This window comes from Pseudorca crassidens, chromosome 5, assembly GCF_039906515.1.
Source record: "Pseudorca crassidens isolate mPseCra1 chromosome 5, mPseCra1.hap1, whole genome shotgun sequence".
NCBI classification, from domain to species: domain Eukaryota; kingdom Metazoa; phylum Chordata; class Mammalia; order Artiodactyla; family Delphinidae; genus Pseudorca; species Pseudorca crassidens.
Window position 1 is genome coordinate 103,810,567 of NC_090300.1, and position 21,454 is coordinate 103,832,020.

General features: G+C 38.9%; 1 protein-coding gene across 3 annotated transcripts in view; it reads right to left on the minus strand.

The window, feature by feature from the left end:
* CRYBG3 (crystallin beta-gamma domain containing 3) overlaps window positions 1–21,454 on the minus strand; it is a 114,338-nt gene that overhangs the window by 30,724 nt on the left and 62,160 nt on the right. For 2 of the 3 annotated variants that reach the window (XM_067739147.1, XM_067739148.1), the window contains exons 12-17: window positions 20,801–20,927; window positions 12,906–13,048; window positions 12,674–12,800; window positions 11,729–11,761; window positions 6,206–6,318; window positions 1,456–1,582 (exon numbers count right to left, since the gene is read on the minus strand). In XM_067739147.1, coding sequence (XP_067595248.1) covers window positions 1,456–1,582; window positions 6,206–6,318; window positions 11,729–11,761; window positions 12,674–12,800; window positions 12,906–13,048; window positions 20,801–20,927 — 670 coding nt within the window. The remainder of the gene's footprint in view (window positions 1–1,455; window positions 1,583–6,205; window positions 6,319–11,728; window positions 11,762–12,673; window positions 12,801–12,905; window positions 13,049–20,800; window positions 20,928–21,454) is intronic. The other variant, XM_067739149.1, reaches the window with a different exon arrangement.

Consider the following 21,454-nt stretch of genomic DNA (forward strand, 5'->3'; position numbering starts at 1 on the left):
CCAGGAATGCCTTGAAATAAGACTACATTGCTGGGACTTCGCTGGTGGTCCAGTGGCAAAGAATGCTCCTTACAATGCAGGGGACACGGGTTCGATCCGTAGTCAGGGAACTAAGATCCCACATGCTGCGGGGCAACTAAGCCCATGAGCCACAACTACTGAGCTCATGCGCCTCAACTAGAGAGCCCACGTGCCGCAAACTACAGAGCCCATGAGCTCTGGAGCCTGTGCGCCACCACCAGAGAGAAGCCCGTGTGCCGCAACAAAGAGCCCGCCTGCCGCAACTAAGACCTGATGCAGCCAAAAATTTAAAAAATTAAAAATAAATAAATAAATAATAAATCTTAAGGAAAAAAAAAGACTACATTGCTGAGGTTGGGATCGAAGATCCTGAGTATGATCATCACTCCTGGAGTCAGCTCTGGTTGAAAGATCTGACTGAGTCACTCTTGTCACCATGTTGGGCTTCTAGTCATCATTGTGTAAATCTCAGCTTTGACCAAATGCTCCTAGGGAATCATCATAACTAGACATCTTAAAAATATTCCAGATCCTTACTACTTCCTCTGCAAAGACACTACTAACTAGGGACCTGGAATGAATGTCCCAGAATAGCTATCCTGTTTTTCTCACACTTAAAATTCTGAGTAAATATGATAGAAAGGAGTAAAATTACTTACTCTATAAATGTAAGCCTCCAAGGTGACCCAGATAACTCTGCACACTCTAGGCAGAAAAGCCCTAATTCCCCCAAAACAAGGTTTGAAATCAATACCAACGGTGTTCCGTGACTTAAAGTAACACTGCAAACCTAAGTAGCAGACAAGCTGTCATGTGACTTATCTAGCAGAATAATAAAATGATCAGGTTATTATTTTTATTAAGCAGCTCTACCAATTACAGTCACGATACTAACAGCTAATACTTATTGAGCGCTCACCATGTGCTAGGCATTTTACAAGCACCATCGCATTTAATATCGCAGTGGCCTTACAAAGTACTACTATCTTTTATAGATGAGGAAACTAAGTAACTTTGTCAATGTCACCCAAAGTCGTTAAAGTATTCATTTAAGCTCAGGGCTATATTACTCTACTTCCTAAATTTTGCATTCTGATGAAAAAAAAAAAAACAAAGAAAGAAGAAAAATATCAATCTTGGTAATTCCCTGGTGGTCCAGTGGTTAGGACTCAGTGCTTTCACTGCCGAGGGCCAGGGTTCAATCCCTGGTCAGGGAACTAAGATCCCACAAGCTGTGCGGTGCGGCAAAAAAAAAAAAAATCCATCTTTCATTAGTTGGATTTCATGAGTGAATCTCAATTTTACAATCTTCAAGCAAGTTACTTAAATTTTTATATTTTCCCTGTATTATTTCTTCCAACTTCATGTTATCATTCACGGTAATTAAACTGGACAAGAAAAAGTCTTATAAATATGCATCAGCGAAGTACTTACATAGTCAATGGGCTTGAGGGATTTGACTCTAGATGTTGGGCAGCCACAGGAAGTAAGGTCAGCATACAGCCCTTCTTCTAACACACACTGATGATTAGAAATGTCCTCTTGGTAATACAGGAGCCAGCTGAAAAAACAAGCAGAGAAACATTCAGTCAAAGTGCATCAGTTGGCAGTTTGACTCGTCATCATGCAGTGGGAGCCAGGGTAGGAGTAGGACATAAAACTCCTGGTGCTGGTCAGCAGCGAATACCCAGAGTCGGTTTGGAAAAAAAAAAAAAAAAAAAGCTACTACTATCACCTATTGACTGCTTACCATGTGCCAGACTAGGTACCCTGCATGCATTATTTCACCGCGTACTCATTACTTTATGAGGTAGAAACAAGTGAGGTAGAAAAGTTAGGTGATTTGCCCAAGATTCCCCCAACTATTAAATAAATTTGAAATAAAACATCTGCTGTAAGCTAAAGACATTAACTTCATTCAGTGCTTTCAAGTATAAAAACCTGGGATCAAATTATAGTAATTATTAAGTACTTTAACAGATTAGAAATTCCTTTTGAGGAAAACAAAAATTTGTATCCTTATTTAATGATGAGTTTGCTTTCAGTCTAGGTTGAGTTAGAAGCTAGACTCCAAAAATCACACAACAGTATTTAAAACCTGTCACCTGCATAGCTGATAGCAAGCGGAGATTTTTAAAAAGAAATGAACCCTTTAGAATCTTCCATAGCAAATTATCTTCAATATAGCACTCATCAAAAGCTTGGCTAAGACATGCCATTTTAGAAAGAAGGGGCACAAGGGAGAAATTAATTGACCGTTACTACTTTAGCTTTGGTGTGTTTAAGTTCTAGCTCTATATTTTAAGATCACCAGAACCATGCTCTAGCTATACAAGGTTAACTTTAGATAACCACAGAAATGCTCTGTGACAAAATTTACTGCCACGTCTCCTACGTAACAAGCATTTTATAGCCAATATTTCCGAAAGGTTTTTCAATGTGCTGGGCATGCAGCTAAGCCCTTACGTGCATTATTTATTTAGTCCTTATAAGAATCCTTTGAGGTAAGTACTGTTATTAGCCCACATTTACACAGGAGGAAACTGAGGTTCAGAGAAATGGTCCAATTTGCTTGAGATTACATAGTGGTGAACTGGGCTCAAATCCTCATCTCTGAAGCATCCCCGGTACTTAAACAATCACCATGGTTCCTGTATTCTTTTATTAAAACTACAGTTTAATAAATTACACATAAATCTAAATAAAATATGTAAATAAAATGTACATTTTGTATGTAGTTGGCCCTCTGTATCTACAGGTTTCCTACCTGCAGATACAGAGGCCCGACTGTCGTCAGCCACTTTATATAAGGGCCTTGAGCATCCACGGATTTTGGTATATGTGGGGACTCCTGGAAACAATCCCTCACAGATATCAAGGGACAACTGTGTATATAAATTATACATATATATACACACACACACATTATACTGAAAAATATGTATAAATTATATATATATATTTATTTATAAGTAAATAACGTATACATTTCCTACATGAAGCAACACATATGACTAATTTGTCCTAGACTTCAGTGTCTAGGACAAAAACATTCCCCTCCAAAAAAAACTTCAGTGCTTCCTTTTATCAGAAAATTTAAACTATATCTTGCAAAATACTTTCTTTTTTCTTAGAGAAGAAAACTCAAATACTAGGAACAAGACTATCTCAGGCCCTTGATATACATATTTCTCACTAAGTTGCAGATCATCTATTTAACTAACCGTGTCCTACTTTATGTGTTTTCACATTGTAAAACTTTCATATCCTTCTTGGAAGTAAGTATAAGAACAGTAACAGATACAGAGAGGTTCAAAGTAGTAAGAGTTATAGGAAATCAGAAAGGGAAAAGACTGTTTTATTTAGGGTTAATCAAGAAGGTTAACAGAGGGAATGAGGATGGACTGAACCTTAAAAACATATATGCAGGTTAGTATTAAGCGGGGTTCACGAACTTACGTACCTGCAGGAGGTCAGGCACGTAATATAAATGACTAGTGTACCAGATGAAAAAAAATGGGCAGGGCTTCTCTGGTGGCGCAGTGGTTGAGAGTCCGCCTGTCGATGCGGGGGACACGGGTTTGTGCCCCGGTCCGGGAGGATCCCGCATGCCGCGGAGCGGCTGGGCCTGCGCGTCCGGAGCCTGTGCTCCGCAACGGGAGAGGCCACGTCAGTGAGAGGCCCGAGTACCGCAAAAAAAAAAAAAAAAAAAAAAAAAAACAACTTGGCAATATATCCTATGGTACACTGGGGAGCACTTATGCCTCTACTCAACACCAGCTAATTATCACCAAACGTGAATGTTTCCCCAGAGTTTCCAAATCTTCTGATTTTTAAAGGAATGGTGAAAAACAGGTTCTTCTGAAAAATATTCTAAACTTAAGTATTGATACAAAAAACTACTTCTTCTTTTTTTTTTTTTTTTGCGGTACGCGGGCCTCTCACTGCTGTGGCCTCTCCCGTTGCGGAGCACAGGCTCCGGAGGCACAGGCTCAGCGGCCATGGCTCATGGGCCCCGCTGCTCCGCGGCACGTGGGATCTTCCCGGGCCGGGGCACGAACCCGCGTCCCCTGCATCGGCAGGCGGACTCTCAACCACTGCGCCACCAGGGAAGCCCCCCAAAAACTTTTTAAACAGTGTGTAGGCCAACCAAATAACACCTGCTAGATTTACCTGAAACCTACCACATTTGATACAGAGCTGGGGTTAGCAAACTACAGCATGTAGGCCACATCCACCTCATAGCCAGTTTTCCAACAGTTCACAAGCTAAGACTGATTTTTGCATTTTTAAATGGTTTTAAAAAATTAAAAGAAGATTTTGTGATATGGAAATATTATATACAATTCAAATCTCAACATTCATGAACAGAGTTTCACTGGAACACAGCGATGCTCATTCGTTTATGTATTGCCTATGGCTGCTTTGGTGCTACAGTGGCACTGCTGAGTAGCTGGGACAAAGCCTGTATGGCCCACAAAACTGAAAATATCTACTACCTGGCCCTTTGCAGAAAATGTCTGCTGACCCCTGGTACAGATGGTAAGGAGGAAAACACATAGCTGAGGAAATGCCCAAAGACAGGAGGAAAGGAGGATAGTACAAGGATAAAATGGAGTATGGATATGGAAAATGAGACTCATCGATGGTAAATCCTGGAAAAGGAAGAGTTTGAACTTGATCTGACTGGTATTAGAGAATGAGTGGGATTTAAAGAAGAGTAGTAAAATATTAAGCTGGACTTTGGGACAAATAACTGGGCTATGATTGGTTTGTGGTAAACACTGGAAATAAGATGACACTGGGGGACTTCCCTTGTGGCGCAGTGGTTAAGAATCTGCCTGCCAATTCAGGGGACAAGGGTTCAAGCCCTGGTCCAGGAAGATCCCACGTGCCGCGGAGCAACTAAGCCCGTGCGCCACAACTACTGAGCCTGTGCTCTAGAGCCCATGAGCACAACTACTGAAGTCCGTGTGCCACAACTACTGAATCCTGCACGCCTAGAGCCTGTGCTCCGCAACAGGAGAAGCCACTCCAATGAGAAGCCCGCGCACCACAACAAAGAGTAGCCCCCGCTTGCCACAACTAGAGAAAGCCTGCACACAGCAACGAAGACTCAATGCAGCCAAAAAATTAATTAATTAATTAAAAAACAAAAAGATGACACTGGAGTGTGGCTCATTAGGGGACTGAAATTCCTCAAGTGGAAGATAGGACCCCTCTACCAGTTCAAGAGAAACGGAGGAGAACGGATGAATCCAATATATTTTGAAGGGAGAAGAGAGACTTTGATGAGTTATTAGGTAGATACTTGACATACAGAGATGCCACTGTAAAGATACATACACTTAAAAGAGGCTAAAATGATAAATTTCATGTTATACATATTGTACCACAATAAAAAATGATACATAGAATATATGTCCTAGAGGGGTGGAATAGGGAGGGTGGGAGGGAGGGAGACGCAAGAGGGAGGAGATACGGGAACATGTGTATATGTATAACTTATTCACTTTGTTATAAAGCGGAAACTAGCACACCATTGTAAAGCAATTATACTCCAATAAAGATGTTTAAAAAAAAGGAATATATGTTAGAATATAAGTTGAGAATCACATACAGTCTCATATACATGTGAGAAAGGTCCAGTACGTTGCCACAGTTGGAAGAACACAGGAAAAAAAACAAAAAACAAAACGGCCCAACAATCCTGGGTCTGACATTTGGTGTGTGACCTTGGGAAACTAACTCTGAATCAGGGCTCCTCATCTGTGAAATGGGGACAATGAATACTTTAAACAAACAAAAAGTTTTTTATTTTTTTTTTTAAATTTAGGAATAATATGTCTTATCTGGACAAAAATGCTAATTTTTATAGCATTCTATTATACTACACAGTAAACACACAATATAAACATTCAAAACATTTAGGAAATAATCTAAGATAACAATGAGAAAAAAAAAACCCACCAAAAATGCTCCCAATGTTGGCTAATCAGCATTCTATTTCACAGTAGCTTGTAATACAAGCTGGGCAAAGATCATATAGGCAAATTAGCAGTTGACTAATGATTAAATATGTTTATTTCACTGTATACGCAAAAAATAAAGTTAAATCTCTGCAAATTTAAAAGCAATTTAGTTATGTAAACAACAGCAGAAATCATTCCGTAAGCATACTTACCAACCCCGAAGAACTTTAAAAGAACATGGCGTGAATGGTGAAGTCAAATCCGAAATTTCTTTGGTAAAATCTATACATTCACCTTGGAACCCTGGTTTACTGAATGCTTTGAGCTATAAGAGCAACAACACAACAATGAAACAGAAAACAGTTGCTTGACATCATCACAAAGCAAATGAAAACCTTCCATTTCATGTACTTACAAGAATTCAGCAAAATACTCGACTCGTGTTTTATTTATTAACAAGGAATCCATGTTAAGGATGACATTCTCCTTAAACTCAATTTTTTCCCCTTACGTACTTGCCGGAAGTGTCAAGATTTATTTATCATTTCCATCCATCTCTTGCATCAGATGCTGGGCACAGAGGCCTGGAAAATAATTCTACCTATAAGAGTAAATCAGAGTCCCTCCTCTACTAAAATGTGGTCCTTGCCCATTGTATCAAGCAATTATTATCCCCTATGGTGAGACTACATGTGTAAAATAAGAAGCAATTTAGTGCTAAACACGAAGGCGGTTTGGAGTGGTATGAGGTGTGGTGGCTATGCCTTTTCTCTCCCCAAGCCTTCTTGATCCACAGTTAATAAAAGGGAGACGGAGAAAGCACAAGCGCATGCTCGTAAGAGAGCATGAGGGTGACTGTGAGACCACAGGAGCAGATGGCAGAGAAGACAATAATGATGGGATCAGTGGAAGATTTATGGTGAAGAAAGATGTCTGTGCCATATATTTCAGCTTACAGGTTCCAGTTTACTGAAGAGCACCTTAAATGCACAGCTTACAGCTTTATATAAGTACGTTTCTGCTTTAGTTCTTCTTGTCAAGGAAAATTCATGAAGTCTCAACTCTAATTCCCTTTAGACCAGAGATATAATAATCTGCAACACTAGTGGCCTTGGATCTCCAATAAGTAAGAAAAAATGAATGAGGCCTATAAATATTTCATGATACAGTGGAGCCTTGACATAACATGGCCCACAGATCCACCCGGCCCCAAGAGGCCTGCGTCGTAGCTGAGAGCGCATCATGATCATCTACAGCACCGCCCTCTCTCCCGCCACGGCTGTCCTGGAGAACAAGGCTTCTTTGAGCAGCTGAAGTTCAGCTTCATTGTCCCAAGGGTCCTCTTAGAGACGGGTGGTCTCTGAGTTCTGAGGAATTGTTTCTTAGCTAGCTCATTCTGCTCTGACCTTGCTAGGTCTGATATCAAAGCGAAGCCAAAACCAGAAAGCCGAGAGAACCCATTTCCCCCGACCAACCGGGGCTTGCACAGTACGATTTCCTAATGTGAAACGAGGCTCTATTTGGAGCAAACACCAAGGGACTCCCTGCCTTAAGGAAGCGTGATCCATCAAGTTCCTACATCATGGTCCTTTGGTGGATACAGGGGATAGAAAGAAAACGCAAGTCCAAAACAATACAAACCTCTGGAACGACTGATTCCCTGTATAAGAACAATTCTACATGTCCAGGCAAACTGCCCTGGATTCCTTGATAAGAGCATATATTTTAGTTAGTGGTTTTTCATACTATGTTTTTTAACTTAAAGGTTTATAAAACATGAGGCTAAAAAGTAAATCACATTTAACTCCCAAAAATGTGGAGTAATTTCTCCTACAGGCAAATATTATCTTTATTCACAATAAGGATCAGAAACAGCACATGAGAACAGAGATCACGGTTGTCTGATTCACTACGTGTATTCCCAGTTTGTTGAATTAATTATATTCATATTGCTGAGCCTAAGATTTACACTTCAGTATTTCATCATGAAGTCGTGAAATGTCAAATCCTGGACAACTGACGATGCAAGCTAATCATATTGCAGTTGATGTAGTAACAGCCACCTCTACTTTTTAGTCTCAGTTGTCACACTCAGAAGCATTAAAATTCACACACATACACACACTCACTCTGCCATGAAGTACTGTTTTGATTTGATGATTTAAAATACTCTTAACCCAAATTTTAAAAAAAGGACTTAATACTGACCTGAGTTTATTTTTACCCCCCAAATGAGATATGGTATTGATACACAGTTCACTCAGGATTTGTCCAACCCCAGAAAAGTAACCCCTCATTCTGAGTACCTTACAAATGCCTCAGAACAGAATAATTCTCATAATAATGTTCTGAGGATGGACCACCCGAAACCAACTCTGCACTTTCTAATTATAATAATGAATCTGTGGTTTCTACCCTTGGTGAAATTAAGTGGCAGTACCTTGGTGAGAATAAGTCCTGTGAAAAGCTAGCTGGATGACTCACTACTTTGGTTTCCTTTCCAGGTTAATGGAGAATAAATTAACAACTTGGCTTAGAACACAGATGAATAGTCAGTTGAACAAGAAATGAGTTTATTTCGAACTATGCCCATTCCTCCGTGCCATGTGAGCATGGCTTAATCCCTACCAGCACCAAATGGAACAGTATGGAAGAAGAAAAAAACAACAACAGTGTATCACTGGTTTCCAAGGTGCCTTTTCACATATCTATCTTTTATCTTCTTTAGAACTACCCTTTGAAGCAGATATTATCACCTCTTTATGATGAAAATTTTGTAGAGATCCTTTGTTTACTATGTACTTTTCATTTACGATATATAGAAATAGATGTAATAGTTCTTCAATATGACAAACTAAAACCTCAAGAACTTAATTACTGAACAAGAGTTGTGCTTTCTCAATTTATTCCACAATATCAGAATAATTTTTGAACGTAATTTTATTTATTCCAATGCTAAAATAATTTCTCTGAGAAACATTCTATCCTGTCTAAACAAGACTTTCTGCAGCCCTTTGGACTTCCTTCAAATAAATGTACTGATTGTTAAACAAAGAACAGTTTTGTTTCCACTCTTCCATTACATCACATTGTCTCATAATGCAGTGCTATCTAGTTTTCACATTCATTACATATTCAATAATAATCTTACTTCCCTGTTTACTCATAGAAGGCTTTCTTTACTTAGATAAGTACTACTTCCCGAATATTTCTGGTCTCTGGATTCTATAAAAATGATCTGGTCGTAGTACCAAAAAAATGTTTTCCTCTACTGCTCTTGAATCTTACTGATATTTGACTAAAACTATTGTTTACTTCTCCTCCATACATGATAACAGTAACCACCACTGTTAAAGATCCTGTGATCGCTCTAAAATTCAATTTGGCCAAATTATCCAATAGAAGAAAATATTCAGTTGCTTTTTCTAGCTAGAATCATGTATAAAATGGAACAGAGGGCTCAGTACTTAAAGAAATCCAAACTTCTAATTATATTTGCAAATGGACTTTTAAAAGATTCCAGGAAAGAAAGGTCCTTGGTTGGGTCAAAGTGGGGAACTGGTTAGAATTTCTAGAGAATGGATGCCTGACTACAGCCTCTCTAGAAACGAAACTCACTTTTATGAGATTTAATCTAGTGAGATTTCTGATACTCGGGACTTGCTAAAAGAGAGAGATGAGGACATTCTGGACATAATCCACATTCTGTTTGTTTTGTTTGGGAAAAAATAAAAACAAAAATAAAATGCCAGCTGCTATGAAGAACTCTATAATGGTCCTGTCACTGTATCAAATATTGTGAGTTGGCAATCAGACTTGGTGATCAATCTTCAGCCACGGGAAAAAATAATCTTCTCAATAAAAGGTGATGTTCTGTGTCCCAAAAAAGACATATATCATCATAATATGCTTACACATCAGCAATAATATTTTTATTAGCATAACTCTCATGCTATATATTAATTTCTACACACATATATCTTCTGGCTTTTCCCTTAAGTGGCTTGAGGTTTCCTTTCAAATCACCAGCAGACAAGAATTCCCTCTCTCACTTGAACTTGAGATGTAACTTCCTCCTTGTACCTTAGATAGGGAAATTACCCCAAATGAACACGGCTTCTGCATCGTCAACCTATCACAACTACTTGCGAAGGAGAAAATACCTTCTACTTACTGAATGGAACCAGACTATCAGCCAAGATCTGTTTGTTTTCATTTGGGTAAATGAAAACAAGCACAACTTTCTGAATATTTGGTCCAATGGAAATAATAAGGGCTTCGATACTGGGTAAACTAAGGAGGCTTTGTCTGCATGTTACCAAATATCCAGCTGTCATACACTAGTCAGAGACCTTTATTTCACAAGGCAATGGCTGAGCTATACTGAGAAAATTAAACAGGGCCAATTTCACTGGGTGTTTGCTGCTGCTTACTTTCTCTTCAAGTTGGGCTGTAAATCCTCTGAGCAATCTGCCCCAAACAAGGAAGTTCATAAGAAAGAACAGGGATGTAGGAGGGGGAGAAACAGAGCTTAAAAGAATGTGATTTTTTTATCTGCACTTAAAACTCAGAGAATGTGCAGTTTGGAATTATCCTGGTTTACCGCTTTATCTACTCAGGTTGTGTTGATGCATGTGAAAAAGTGCTTTCAAAGTCCACAGTCAGAGTTTTCTAAGATTCAAAATAAAGAGCTGGCAGGAAGTGTCTCCAGAACAGCAACTGAGCTATATTCAGAGAGGAAATGTTCCCAATAGGCCTGAGCTAATCGGAAAATAATAAAACCTGGAAGCATTGTGAACAGAATCACAGTTAAACTAAGCTGATTTGAAATATATAAACACTGACATGAACACGAAAAACATACACACTCAGAGAAAAAGATTCAGCCTTATGTAAAACTAGCAAATGTCAAATATTAAAAATTAATCATTGTATTTGGTTTTCTGAAGAAATTTTTCTAAATTGGTTATTTAAAATGAGACAGAGGAAGCACTGTAACTCATCCCCTTTCTTTTGTGGTTGTACCGCTCATATCATGATATGTCTTTCATTGACGTAAAATCTTGGAATTAGATACTGAAGAAAATGCCTCTTTTGCTACTTCTAGCTGTGTGAAATTCTAAATTCTAAATCTTTGCTTTCTCATTAATAAATGGGAATAAATCCTGACCTCACAGAGTTATCAGAAGCATTAAATAAGCACAATTTCTAGCCCTCAATGGATAATAAACAAACATTAGGCTCCAGAGTATTACCCAATCCTTCAAACCATTAACACACTAGAAATAAAGGAGCGGGGTTGCAGTTTTATCTGTGCTTTTAAGGAATATGTGATTTAGGTATTAGAATTACATTTACATAATAAGCATGCCATTTCTCCCTGGTAAGTCTGCTCCTCCAGTCAGCATAACGTACTGTGCTGAATACGAATGTGACACTGAAGAATGGATGGGCAACAGGAAGGAAGGAGTGGCAGAGGTTCAAGACGAACCCAAAGTGGTCAGTGCTGAAGCTCTAGTAGGAGAAAAAGAAAGGAACCGTGACAAATCCAGGCCAACATGATCAGTAACAAAGATGGGCACTCTTGTGCTCACAGGTTCCTAGGACAACAGAAACTGCCCTGCCATACAGACCCATAAAAGTTATCTGAGGGAAAGGGATAGACTTGAGAGAAAGGGCATACATTTTTAGTACACAATTTAACAATTACAAGTTAAGAATATTTTTAAACATACCAAATGTGGAGGCTCATTTATCCCAAGTGGTTCCTGAAACATACATTAAAACATTTTAAAAATTATAATTGTATAATCACAGTTGTCTTTGAAAGTGCTGAAAATCTCCTTTGAAAAATGAAAAAATATATGGTCTGACCAATTTACTAGATTCCTTGAACTGGTTAGGACCCTCATATAACCTACTAAATTAGCTTATAATAATTTTAATGTTTATTACTAATTCATTTTGAGTAATATTATAGCTAGAAGAAAAATGTGCCCCAATAGTCCATCAGAAAGATAGAGTCTGAACTTGCCAACATTCTCTTTCCCGTCACTATCTCCTGGGCACCCTATTGTTCTGCAGTGTTTGTTATTAACCACACTGGCCACACTCTTTCATAACTTCGTAATTTTGCACATGAGGAGATGATTCCCTCTTGGTGAACTGCCTTTTCTGCCCCACTTCCCTTCCTGGCAAAATTGCTTTTATCCTCTAAGACATGACTCAATGCATCCTCTTCTTGAGGAGAGGCATGGTCCCCAGCTCCCCAGGCTCTCCATTCTCCCTTCCCCTGGTCCCTCAGCACTGCCTACACACTTCATTTCCTCACTAGTCATACCATAAGCAATTGTGCATATGCCTGTCTTCTCTAAGAGACTGAGACAGGGCAGTCTTATTCATCTTTCATCTCCAGTGATCAGTCCTGTCTGACACAGCAAAGGCACTAAATAAATGCTACTGAATGAACTGATCAAATTACAGAGTACCTAATCATCGAGGTGCTAATGCCAATCTACTAGCTCTCTATGGAATCTGCAGAAATCCACATGCTGTTTCATTTTCTCTATAGATACATACAAAATAATCCAACAGCTCCACTTTTACAAAAGCCTGTTCCATGTGTTCAACTGTATGCCATTACATGTCACTGGCATTGGTTATGTTCACATTTAACTCACCAGTTGGATAGGTCGTATTGACATGATTATATTATTTGATCCTCCCCAGTCAAAAAAGCATTTGTATTTCCCTTTCTCTAAAATGTATTGTTCTCCACAGAAGAACTTCTGCTGGTAGGCAACCCATCTAGCAGGATAAAAAGTAAAAAGAACTGAGGTGACACAGAATCGAGCAACCAATAATTTTAAACACCAAAGAAGCTCTAGGTTCTCAGAATAGGAGACAACTTACACGCCACTTTTAACGTGAATGGATCTTGTTTCACTGCCAAAACCCATTTCTTCTAAGTCAGAAATTTCCTGATTTGTAATGTCAATAAACTTTCCACTTTCTAGATCAGATTCAAACAGTGTGATAGAAGATTCTATGAAATTCTAAAAGGAGGAAGAGGAAAGTTTAGGAGAACAATGGTATTTTGTTTTACGGATTGCTGTATTTTAGCAAATTTTCACATACTTGTGGGATGATTTTCACACAAATAAATCCAGGAAGAATTTTAAATGGCACTGAAAACAATTTTAATAGTCACTACTCCTATATACTTTAAAGAAAAAAAATAAGTCTGAATTTACTTTAATCAGGAAAACACATTTTTATGAAATTGGAAATTAGTCAACAGTTAGTAAATTGCCAGGACTTACAGACTATCACATATGACACTAAATGTAAAGGAAACTAAAGTCTCACTTATGCCTAAAAAGCAAAAGCCATATGAACCAAGAAGTAAACACACAATGTACTGTGGGCATTGTGGGAGAGGATTTTATGAGCTTAAATGTAACAGAAAAAATAAAATCCGCTTGACAAAAAAATTGTTCTTTAAAAATTAAAATCAGAGGACATCTCTGTATAGTCAGACGGCATATTTAAAACAAAAATAACAGAAAGATTCTAAGACCCAACTTGACAATCAGCAAAAGGCACACATAATTCACAAAAAAGATTAATGTTAAAAACAAACAAATGTATAATTTCACTCATAAAAATGAAGAAATTCAAATTAAAACAGATACAATTTCACTTTTTAAGTTAAGAAAGATCTAAAAACCCAGTTTTACCAGGGAACGTTCCTGGTGGAAATATAAATTTTACAGCTACTTTAGAAAATAATTTAGATATGTATTTAAAAGACTGAAATTGATTACATTCTTTGAGTCTGAAATTCCTTTTTTCTTAAGTTTCCTAAAACTAAATGATAGCCAATTTATATGCAAAGATGAATTATTTATCATAGCGAAAAGCTGTAAAAAGTGTAAATGCCCCAAAGATTTACAAACATAAACCTTTATGCATCCAGTGCTTGATGGAATAAATACAATTAAGCAGAGTTTTTAACAAGCTAACAGTTAAAAATTATATCATACACTTACTAGTGGCCAGGAGCTTTACATGCCTTATTTCCAATGTGATTATATTACTATCACTCCCATTTTACAGCTAACAAAACTGAGTAACTTGCCTGATATAACACAGCTACTGAGTGGCAGAGATTGAATTTGAGTCCAAATCTGTCTATTTGTCTACTCTAAACTCTTAATTACTGTCAGATATAAATGTAAGGATGAAACAGTAGGACAAAAACTAAAACTTAAAAACTTGGTAAGGTTACAAGTTCTCAAAAAAACCCCAACTTTCATCAAAAAAAGACTAGAAGAAAAAAAAGAAAATACCAAGACTGGTTAACTTTGGGTCCAGAAGTTGAACAATTTTACCCTATATTTTTTTCAAAACTTTATAATAGGTATATTTTTAAATGGAAAATACAGAATGCATTAAAAAAACAAAACAAGAGGGACTTCCTTGGTGGTCCAGTGGCTAAAACTGCACTCCCAATGCAGGGGGCCGCCGTTCAATCCCTGGTCAGGGAACTAGATCCTGCATGCCCCAACTAAAAGATTCCCACGCGCCGCAGCTAAAGATCCCGCGTGCTGTACCTAAAGACCTGACACAGCCAAGTAAATAAATAAATATATTTTTTAAAAAAACAAAGACTCTTCCTTTCTGCCTACTATATTTCATTGTTTGTAACTCAAGTCTTAGACCTACGGAAAAAAGTTATCAGCTTCTATACATCTCAAACACTATCAAATTTCTCATTATGATTATTATTATAAATATTATCTAAGATTTCTAGTATAACCATTCATTTTACATGAACAAGCAAAACAGTGTCCAATAAAAACAAAGCACCTATGAGGAGAGAAAGAAAATACATTTAAAAACAAATTCTCTTGCACTTACAACTTGTCAAGTTTGAAGGGTTTAAAAACTGCTAACACAGCTGGGTCAAATTTCATTTGAAATTTTCAAAGATAAAGGCTTTTTACCAGAAATTTTTATTATAAAATAATTTCTAACCCATATTCGTGTTCTCAGTTCCTGCTTGAGAGTAAACATGTGCAACCTGAGAACACCTGTCACCTTCATTACTTTCTCATGGTTCTCAAGAAAACGGGAGCAGGGTGGATTTACTCTTCATGACTCCCACCATCCCTCATTTTATTAATAGAACACTTTTCAAAACACTTGCACTTGTTATCTCTTTTGAGCTCCCCTTAAACCCTTATTTTACATATATATGTGTATATATACACATATATATACATATACGTGCACATATACACAGATGTCTATATCTATCTTGTTACAGATATAGATCTGCCATTTTCCAGATACAAATCTAGAATATACATATATTAAATCAAGGCTTCAACATCCTAGAAGAGATTTGCCTTAAGGTGTCCAGGACAAGCCTCCCCAATGACATTTTACAGCCTGGGCGCCACATCAACAAACCTGGTTATATTGACAACATAAACTTCCATCATCCAAGGAACACGAACATGCCTCTGTTTCTTGCAACCTGAAAGTGTGTAAATAGCTCCAGGCGGCTGTGAGAATACAATGCGGTAATGACAACTGAAGGCGCCCATCTGGGTCCTGGTCAGGAACTTGTATCAACAGCTGCCGACCAAGTCAGGCCCCATGACAATGGGCAGGTCTTCAGCAGCTCTCACACGTGGACCCCTCCTCCCATACTCTGGTGATTCTGGAACGCTCCATCTCTGCTTTTATCTCCTCTGCCCCTACAACTGTTCTCTACTCCCTGTTAGGGTTGTAGGAATTGAGTGGGGATAAGCTGACATAAACCATGGGTCACTGCGTCACGCTGGAGTGAAACGGGACAAAGACAAGCACAGATATGTGCACATGTGCTGGGACTGTGCCTTTTCATTGAGAAGTCACTTGTGTTACGGTGTCATGGACTCTACTTGAGCACTGATTTGCACAAAGCCTACTGTGTGGGTCGTGGGAGAGTGGCGGCAGTGAGGAGGGTGAGCTGGGAAGCAGGCTGAAGGCGCAGGCCATTTGGCAATGATGCAGCCGGGAGCTGAGCAGAGGAGGAGGGACCCACTGCCACAGGACGCAGTGCCGAGTACAAGTGCTGGCAGCACATGGGTTCACAAATAAATTTACTCATGTGGCTTGAGTTTGTGTCCTTCCTACTCTGGCTACCATTCCCAGAGACGTGGCCAAAGGCCACAGGAGACTCCTAAGTGACATCGTTCTCTTTTTTAATCTCCTGCTTTTGTGTATTCATGCCTTGTAGCTTCTGCCTTCCATCTTTTTCTAAGTATGTTTCTGAGCCAGGCTTCGGTCTTTGACCCCCTCTGCATTTTTCACTCAAACCTACCAAATATACAGTATCTGATCCAGTTGACTAGTTGCCATCAATATGGTGTCCCTGCTGGTCAGAGTTCTTAACTCCAAGCCAAATCCACTCATCTGGGGCTAAATCTCAAGGGTCACATGTATAAAGTATGGGATAAAATATGCCAGAAAACACAAAAACAAAAAACCAAAACTTCTAACTGCCTTGCTCAGGAGGTGACTGCCACAGGACACAAGTCCTGTGAGGTTACTAGGTTATTCTAGGTTATTATCATTCTGACTATAAGCACAATTACATAATACTTAAATTTATCAAATAACTTTGAAAGTCACACAGATTTAAGTGGAGCTCTGTTGCTCCAGAAGGATGAATAATGATGTAACAACCTCAAATCTGTACTCCGTTTTGTATTTTTAAAGAACTTAAATCCAATGAAAAATCTGGGTAGTCTAATATGGTTTCAGGTACAGTACTCCCCACTGTTAGAGCAAGCTAATGAGCCATTGCTTCAGGACCAAAAATAAGTCTTAAGGATCAGTAATTTGATTATTCTTAAATTCCATAAAATCCCTCAGCTCATTGGGCCCTGGAACTCTTACGCTACAACCCCCCAGGGTGGGCAGCGTAATACGAGACACCAGCTGGGATCTGGTGTATCCATTAATTTAGGAGACATAACAGTGTCTGCTGCACACCACCTGGTTTCAGAGATCTGAAAAGAGGCCCCAAGTCTGAAAATCATATCAAAAGCAAATCCAGAAGTTAGGTTAGTATGAAACTGAGGAAAAACAAGCATCCCAAGAAAGTTTTATAGAGGAAACCAAGGAATAAAAATTCCTTCTTTAATCCCTGGAGTCTAAATACTGCTATATTCCTTCTGGTCCTTTTCGCTTTAGAAAGTAATCAACTCCAAGTCAACATATCTGCCTGACTCATTTGGAATTAGAAACACATTTCTGGTTGTCCTCTCCAAAGCAATCCATGACACAGATCACATTATCCCTAAGGAACATATCCAGAATCTGACCTTCGCAGATCCAGAGTGTTCCACGCACTACAGCCAGGATGTTAGAAGACTGCGTTGTGTTATGCAACTTTTCTGTCCTCTATTTTCTATTATTTCAGCTTAGATCTTAAATGCAGTGCTTCACTCTTCCCAAGTCAGAGACCTCTGAGAGTCTACATGGGGAAAAGATGTCTCACATCAACTCTGCCTGCTAATCACATAGGTTGACATAGGTGACAACCCCAAGAGCTTTAAATCCTATTTCTAACAATACTGTATCATATATTTAAAATTTTCAGAGGGTAGATCTTATGTTGTGTCTTACAGCACAAAAACATTAATAATAATTATAAACAGGGCACGAGGAAACTCTGAGAGGAGATGGCTATGTCTATGGCCTTGATGGTGGTGATGGTTTCATGGGTGTATACTTATTCCCAAACTCCTCAGTTGTCTACAAAAAATATGTACAGATTTTTACATGTCACTTATACCTCAATAAAGTGGTTTTTAAAAAAGAACTCCTCCTCAATTATATGCTATACCTGGAGAGTATAAAATATTTCATCTGAAAACATTTTCGTGAACATACATTTAAATTATAAATAATCTGAAAATTATGTAAATATTTATTTATATTTATACATGTGTAGTAGTCTGCAGAGTAACTATATATTTATAGCTACAAATGAAATGCTAATAATCCTTTGGCTGAATGAAATTCCAGCTTTCTACTCTTGAAGTGCTTAAATTTTTTACTCTAATCATTCTGTAATAAAGGAAAATGGGTAATACGACATGGGCTCTAGAGTAAGACAGACTGCCCCTCAAATCACAGCTCCACACTCGGGCACAGTACTGAACATCTTAGATCCTCAGCTTCTGTATCTATAATATGGGAATCGCGAGTCTCTATCTCTTCATTTTTGTGAAGATTAAGTGCATGTATGCATGTAAAACCATTAATAAGTACCTGAAAATGTTAGGATTATTATAATGAGGATTATATGCTAACATCTTTACAAGGTAAACTAGTCCTAATTTTTTTTTTTTTTTTTTTTTTGGCTGTGTTGGGTCTTCGTTGCTGGGCGTGGGCTTTCTCTAGCTGCCGCGAGCGGGGGCTACTCTTTGTCGCGGTGCGTGGGCTTCTCACTGCAGTGGCTTCTCTTGTTGAGGAGCACGGGCTCTAGGGGCGCGGGCTTCAATAGTTGTGGCGCACGGGCTTAGTTGCTCCGCGGTCTGTGGGATCTTCCCCGACCAGGGCTTGAACCCCTGTCCCCTGCATTGGCAGGCGGATTCTTAACCACTGTGCCACCAGGGAAGCCCCATAGTCCTAATTTTTTTAAAATCTAATTTAAAAAGATTTTCTTTGAAGGAAAGTCGTACTTATTTGTACAAAAACTGTGTCATCATTTTTGTAAATACCCAAAACTTTTGTTTGCAGAGGTAATTGACATGCCAATCTCTGCTAATTTTTCCAATATATTTTATCATAGACTGTCTATATCAAATATCTCCTAAAATTTTAGCTACATAGTTATACAGTATTTTTAATTTTTACATTTTCTACTATTGGGAGAGTTCAACTAGTGAAATCTTGGGGTTTTGGTTTGTGTTTTGCTTGTTTTAGTCATAGTCATCCTTGGAAGATACCATCATATTCACTGCTGAACATTTCTAGGAGCAACACTTCCACCCAACTCTTTTTTTTAAATCAGGAGGGAAAATTTTAAAAATTACTCAATACTAGGTGGAAGATGCTTTGAATCACAACCCTTAGCTTCCTCGACGCGTGTGGTCACAATGACCTAAAAGAAAAAAAAGGCTGTATTGTGTTTTGTCTGGCTTGCCTTTTAGTGCTCAAGTAAGGAGTAGCTATGTAGAGGAAACCCGTGGCCCTTGTACATTAGAATTGTGAACTAAATACCTCAAAAGCTATCTATCCATTGCTCATGCAAACTCAGTGCCCAATCTTCAGTGGACTGTGTTACATTTCTTTTTGGTAGAACCGGTTTCCAACTCACTTTCTTACTAACAATGATCACTCATGGGAAAAAAAAAAAGCTCTCCTGTTCCCTGTGCTGCTTCTCTCCCATTTGGGCTCCTCATGCCTGAACAGGTGAGGGTTTGCACCAGTGGTGTTGGTGGCCCCCGGCAGACAGAAACTTAAGGAACAGAGCACATAACCCCTGTGCTCATGCAAAGCCCACGTGGACCCAATAATCACCCTTCACTTCATTATCAATTCCTTCTAAAGGAGGCTTTGGAGGCCATGCCAGATAGCTTAGAGTTTATATGGGTAAAGATTATTTTGGAAATACACTGCGGTGGTATAACTCCTGAATTATGAGAAAACATGCCCCTCTGAACACACCAAAAAAGTCTCCAGAGCTGGTCAGAAAAATGAGCAACATTTGAGAAGCCCTGATATCCTGCAGAACTCTCTAACATCAGCTTCCGCCTGGAGTCCTGGAACATTCTAGACCTCCTGCCTCCAGGCTTACTTACCTTCTTCACCTCATGCCAAGAAGGTCAAGAAAAAAGGTGTGGGCTCCTCAACATGGCATATAAGGCCCTTCGTTATCTGCCTCTGTATTCATCTTCCCAAAGTTCTGCCTAATATCCCGACTTTGCTGCATTTCCAAAACACACCAGGTTCACTGACATGAGGGTTTCTCAACCTCAGCACTATTAGCATTTTAGGCTGATGATTCTTTGTGGTGGGGGGCTGTTCAGTGAATCGCAGGGGTTTAGCAGCCTCCCTGGCCTCTACCCGCTAGATGTCAGTAGCATGCCATACCACAACCCCCCCCCCCAAAGTCATAACAGTCCAAAATGTCTCCAGACACTGCCAAATGCCCCCTAGGTAAGATCACCCCCAGCTGAGAACCACTGGCTTACATCCTTGCCTTTTTATATGTTAACCTCTTGCTGAAACACCTGTCTTTCCTCTTCACCCTGTCCCCAAATTTCTTCACTTGGCTAACTCTCAAACTTGAAATTTCAGCTCAGCTGCCCTCTTTTCCTCTCTACTTCCAAGGGGAAGTACTTGACCTTTCTCTGGGTATCCTGAGTACTTTGTGCTTAATCCAGTCATAGTCAAACAATATCAAACATTTATATAGGTGCTATCTACCCTATCACTGCCTGCTCTGCGAAGGCAGGGACTGAGTCTCTGGCCACCATATCTCCAGCACCTGACACAATACATCTAACAAAGCAGGTGGTCAAAAACGATTATGGAATCAATGGATGAAAACTAAACATAAATATTCTGTATTAATCATGGCAGTTAAGAAAGGCATGCAAGTCACATAAGCCGTTCAGTTTAATGCTCTCAGGTATTAGAAACATTTTATAATCTTATGTTCTACCAGAGGTCATATCCAGTTTGCATGCAGAGCTAAAAAAGAAAAAAGAAAATTAAGAACAAGGAGGCTAACTCACAGCTTGTAAGTACCGGAAAGACAAGATGGAACCACTTAACGCGCCACAGGCACTACTGTCTTCAAAATCTCCTTCTTCAAGCAAGAACTGCTGGCCTTTAAAATGTTCTTTTTCATAGGCAACCCACCTAGAAATACAGAGGACATCCAACTGAGTCATTGATAAAACTGCAGGCAAGAACGCAAGAGAGGAAATCATCATAAAGCACCGCGTTGCACATCACCGTATTTTAAAAAGCAACACGTTTATTTTGCTACCATCTACAGAGACAAACAAATGGTGTATGCCTCATGGATCAATAGTTTTTATAGTTTGGAGGCTTTTCCCAACAAAAGCTTAACTGTTGTAGAACTGCAACAGAGGAACTCTCATTAAATGTTTGCAGCATGACCCGATACTACATCTCAACATGGTCGGAGAATAGTTTGCCGAGTAAAAACTAATGGAAAGCACAAATAGCCAATGAGAAATAGTGCAAGCCCACACTGAGATTCAAAGATAATCAGTCTTATTTTTCTGATTAAGCTCTGCTGGAACCCCAGAATGATTACTATATTAAATATTTATTTAGGGTTTAAATCAAAGGAACCCGTCACCAGCTTCAGATCTGAAACACATTACAGGTGGGTTTAGCAAGCAAGAACTGGGAAATGC